The 5110-nt window shown below is 42.5% G+C and overlaps 1 protein-coding gene across 4 annotated transcripts in view; it reads right to left on the reverse strand.

Moving 5' to 3' along the window:
• Window positions 1-373: 373 nt before the first annotated feature.
• The window catches only part of fosb (FBJ murine osteosarcoma viral oncogene homolog B), a 13858-nt gene continuing 9121 nt past the window's right edge, over window positions 374-5110 (reverse strand). For 2 of the 4 annotated variants that reach the window (XM_014022862.1, XM_014022865.1), the window contains exons 3-5: window positions 3715-4098; window positions 3407-3514; window positions 374-2462 (exon numbers count right to left, since the gene is read on the reverse strand). In XM_014022862.1, the coding sequence (XP_013878316.1) occupies window positions 1860-2462; window positions 3407-3514; window positions 3715-4098 (1095 nt within the window). In that variant the 3' untranslated portion in view covers window positions 374-1859. The remainder of the gene's footprint in view (window positions 2463-3406; window positions 3515-3714; window positions 4099-5110) is intronic. The other 2 variants (XM_014022864.1, XM_014022863.1) reach the window with 2 other exon arrangements.

Below are 5110 nucleotides of genomic sequence, written 5' to 3' on the forward strand. Positions count from 1 at the left end.
CATGGCACAGAAACTTATACACATACATGTTCAGATGTCTGAAGATGTTTTTTTTTTCTTTTTTTTTAGTGCACAATTTGCCTCCAAAGTTGCCAAATTAAAAAAAATATATATACAAAATAATAATAATAATAAAATAAATGTTACAAAGATAATAGTAACAGTTAGTGAAAATAACAAAAAGAAAACAGTACAAGAGAATAAACGGAACGAGGAATCTCATGAACATAAACAATAAAATATATATAACAGTTTTTCACGATACAGGGAAAAAACAATTTGTTTTACAAGTTCACAGGCGAAGAAAATAACGCTCACTCCACAATATCAGCCCAAGTGTCGTCTCTGCATTTGATTATTTTTTCTTTTTTTCCTTTCTTTTTATCCCCCCAACCAGGTGTTGCTTTTGCATTTTGTGCTCAATCACCACATCAACCTCCACAAAGAAAGAAATAAACGGGCCCGGCGGCACCTCACTCACTGAGCCCAATGTGTAGAGGTTGTCTGAAACACATTTTTTTCCTTTTAATTAAAAATGAATAATAAAAAGTCCCTCCTTTAAATGAAGGTTCACATCTGATAAACTCCGAGCTGCGACCAGACGTCTGTTTCTTCAGCTCAGAGGTGTGAAACATGGTGTTTTTCTCAAACGTTTTCTCGTCTTTCTCTTAGTTTTTGATTTTTTTTATTGTTTTTGCTTTGTATGTAAACCATTCAGCTCTTTTGTTTTTTTTATTGGTCGATGACCAGGACTTTCTCTCTCCATCAGGGTCCTTGTCGCCTGCTCTCCTTACCTCAGTTTTTTTTCTCACTTTCCTCAAACCCAAACGTGTCTAATCTTCACGGCATGAATGTTTACGTTGAAAACAAACAAAAAAAAATGGCTCAGCAGAAGACGATGGCGTCCGTCTTTATGCARCAAATATCTGAGCAAATGATCTCCAAGAAAAGAGATTTTCTTCTTCTGTTTTGGGATGGGTTGCGTTCCGTGTCCTTGCATGTGCAAAAAATGGGGAATGGGTTAGTTGTGCCGGCTTTTTCACTCAAGGTTCCAGGGGCTGGAGGGGGTCTCTGGGCTCTCAGTGGTCGAAGACTTCAAAGAGAGGGAGAAATATAGAGACAGAAGAGGAGAAAACAGAGATGGGTCGCATGGCAGGTACGGCAGAAGAGATTTTTTTTTTGTTTTGTTTTGTCTGAGATGAGAGGAGAAAAGCACAAAGACGCTCCAAACTTGTCAAGTCCAAGCAGCAAAATGAGGAAGCAGAGGAAAGGCGAGCAGATGATGAAGTGCTACAGGTGAGCGAGCAGTCTGTCGCCCGTGAAAAGACCCTGAACTGATTGTCCTCGGTCCATAAATACATTCAACAAGAGAGGCGGGGGAAACAGGAGAAAAAAAATAATAATGGAAAAGAATGAAAAGCAGGAGCACTAGCAAAGAGGCAACCRACAGAGGGAACAAGTTGGGGGCTCTGGTGTGTGTTGGGGTGTAGCATTAATGTGTCGTTTACTCAATGAGAGTATTTGAATAAAAGAATTCATTGTGAATCAATGTTGTAACTCAGAGCACTTCAAATTGGTCATTTTGTGTTTTTTTACGCATTAATCGTGCTCTGCTGTGCTGAAAAACAAAGGATTGCTCTCTTGTTTCAGCTCTGTGTTAAAGGTTAGGTCTGATGTGCAACATTTCATTTTTATGGCTCTTAATTGGAATCCATTCTCCAATGTGTAAACTTTAACCCAATCAGGCTGGAACGATTGGCTAATCCTCATCCTGTCAGACAGATATGATGTGTTGGGTGTCTCCGCCTCTACCTCCAGTGGTGTGTGTGCTTGGCGTTATGTGTGTGTCTGTCGGTCAGTCAGAGCGCCAGCAGCGAAGGCGAGTTCAGGGAATCGGATGACTGCTCGCTACTGCTGTTCCGCTGGTTGGCGCTGACCCCGCAGGCTCCCTCTGGGTAGGTGAACACAAATGAAGATGTGTATGAGGTGCTGTAACTGCCAGCGGCCGCATCGTCACGGTTAACACCACCACCACTGTCACTGGCCACGAGGCACGGCCCACCAGGAGCGGGCTCGCTCGAGCCATAGTAAGAACTAGAAAACTCTACCTCCTGCATCATCCCTGCTTGGGGCTGCGGCTGGACTTGCTGCGGCTGCTGCGGGGCCCGAGGCTGGGGCTGCGAGGAGGCCGGGTGGGCCGCGTAGGCAGGAGGGAGATAGAAAGAGTCCTCCTTCACAGTCAAGCCCACGATGGAGACGGGAGGAGGCTGTAAGGACTGGGGAGGGATCTGGGACTGCACGGGAGGGAGCTGCACCGAGCCCTGCTGAGCCTGCTCCTGGTACGGAATCTTGCAGTTTGGCTGGTGGGCCACCAGGACAAACTCCAGACGCTCTTTCTCCTTCTGCAGCTCCGAGATCTCAGCCTCCAGCTCTGCTTTCTCCTCCTCCAGTATGTCAGTCTCCTGCAGAGAGCGAGGCAGCGTGGGGTGGGAGAGAGACGAGACAAAAGTGGGTGAGGCAAGAAAAAAGGATTTGCAGATGAAAGAGGAACAGTAATGTTTGCGCTTCGCTAGCACTAAACYGCTATACAGATATAAAAATTAGTGGAAGCTAATGCTAACCGCTAATACGACATCTCCTTCCTGTTTATGAATGGCGGGACTGATGACCTTGTTAGTTTTCTACTGGTTTCATTTGAAAGTGGGCGCGATCAAGTTTGTATTTTTATAAATACTGTTTGAAGTTAGTCAAACGTAGCAAATACTTTCTCTACCATACATGGTCAAATATTGTTGTCATTATTAAAATGTTGTTAAATGTTATTTTTGATAGTTTGAAGTCTAGCCGCTAAAGATGCTACATGAACCCTCGTCCAGCACTGCTTGTAGAGGGGATAGTTCTTATTAAATGTGAGATAAATGGTATAAAAACAGAAGTTTCACACTTGTGAATTTTTAATGGACTTAAAATTAGTTGAAATAAATTTAGCAGAAGCTAATGGTTTACAAAGTTAGCTAAAAAAWGCTAATCTGCTAAATGAGAAGCTAGTTCCGCTATTAGTGGATTAGCAGAACTGTGCCCACCCCTGCCTTGATAAGTAATTGTGTACTTCAGAAGTGATGGAGGTGAAAATGTTTATAACTAAAGTTAATATAAACTGTTATGAAAACATTTAGCCAAACTTAGAAGTTATCTGCAACAGGTAAAATGTTCATGATTAAACTTATAATTATCTGAAATATCACTTCAGCTGTTTGCATTTAGGTCTAATCCCTATAAGCTTTTCTTCCTTGCAGGTAACATATTAACTGTATTGATAAAATCTTTCACAGTGCAATGGGTTGTTATTTAAAGCCTGTAATTGTTCTTGTTGCTCATTCTGCAGCTAAAACATGTCTAAACTCACCGACTGCAGTCTGTCGGTGAGTTCCCGTCTGCGGTTTCTGCATTTGGCAGCAGCCAGCTTGTTCCTCTCTCTGCGAACACGTCTCTTCTCCTCCTCTTCAGGTGTTAGCTGTAAGAATAGACATAAACGGTTTAGTAGAAAAGACTGACTTTTATTGTTAATGTCATTATTTTGTCTCGTACACTGACAGTGYCTTTCCCTGCATGTATTTTAAGTCAAACATTATTTGGGTCCATTTAGTTCCCATGTGAGCTGTTTACCTGCACTGCTAGAGTCAACACACAAACCACTCAAGCACACAAACTTACTAACACACCAACATCTCCATCTTCACTCACAGACTCGTCACGTGCACGGCGGCTGCGGGGTCTGGACTGGCGGATGGGGCCCGGGACTGGCCCCTGAGTTTCAGAACTCGGAGGGGTGAACCCGGACCCCGAGGAGTAGCTGGGACCCGGCATGTCGTAAGGGTCCACCAGTGACACCGGCTGGGCCATGGTTGTGGTGGCGGTGGAAACGCTCTGCCCAGAGGCCTGGGAGGAGATGAGGGTCGGCTGGACCATCCACTGCAGGTCCTGGCTGGTGGTTATGGCGGTGACAGTGGGCACAAATGAACCGGGCATCTCAGCTCCGCCACTGCTCCCTGGCCCACTGCCCACAATGCTCAAGCCAGCGCCTGCTGACACACACTCCTGCAGGGGAGAAACAAAGCAATTAAACTTTACTGAACCATCACACACAAGCTGATTTATTTCCTGTCACCCTGAACAGGAGCGATCCAAGGTACTAAAATCACACATCATTTTCTTTTAAATCAAACTTTTCTAACAGATATGCCTTTAGAAATAAACATTTATCCTACTGCATTGAAATATTTCTCTGCCAGTTACTAAAGTGATGGGAAATCCCTTCATAAAGCGAACTCCCCTTTTTAAATATACCACCAGAGGTATCCAAAGCTGGTCCTTGAGKGCCACGATCACTATGTTTTACCTGTTTTTCAGCTCCAACACCTCTGATATGAATCAACGAGTGATTAATAGTCTTCTGTAGAACACGAAGAGGTAATTAATGACTGAATTAGGTGTGTCGGAGCAAGGGAACAAGTAAAACCTGCAGGATAGCAGCCCTCGAGTACCAGTTTTGGACACAGCTGATCTGTCAAACTGGCTCCGCTCGTAAACAAAACCAGCTTGGTGCCAGGTCAGGCGATAAATCTGCTAATTTCAGCAAAGAAGAACTTGTTTTGAAGCTTTTGAGATGGAACATTAGAAATAAATAGGTCACTAGTGAAAAATTCCTCATTATGAGTTTTTTTTTTTTTTGCCAGCAGGGGTCACATACTAGCATCAAAACATTAAAATTATTACAAATGATCAAACTTTTCTAAAATGTATTCTATGTTATTCTAACTGATTATTTGTTTTATTAATAGTTTTATTTGAGATTTTTTAGTTAGTTCAGAATTTGAAACTTGTCATAAAAAAGGTCAGTCTGAAAATGGTCTTTGCAAAAGAAATTTAGGCTATATGGTTACTTTTACCCACAAATATAAAATTAATTTGTTAAATATAGCTGTGTCATGTCATAAATAGCCATTAAACACAAAAAAGTGTGCAGGGGACAAATAAAGGCCTATAGGTAAATCTGTGGAAACCAGCATCATAATATTACAATGAGATGATAAAAAACTAAATGTATAAG

The sequence above is a fragment of the Austrofundulus limnaeus genome, unplaced genomic scaffold, assembly GCF_001266775.1.
Source record: "Austrofundulus limnaeus strain Quisiro unplaced genomic scaffold, Austrofundulus_limnaeus-1.0 Scaffold344, whole genome shotgun sequence".
NCBI lineage: Eukaryota > Metazoa > Chordata > Actinopteri > Cyprinodontiformes > Rivulidae > Austrofundulus > Austrofundulus limnaeus.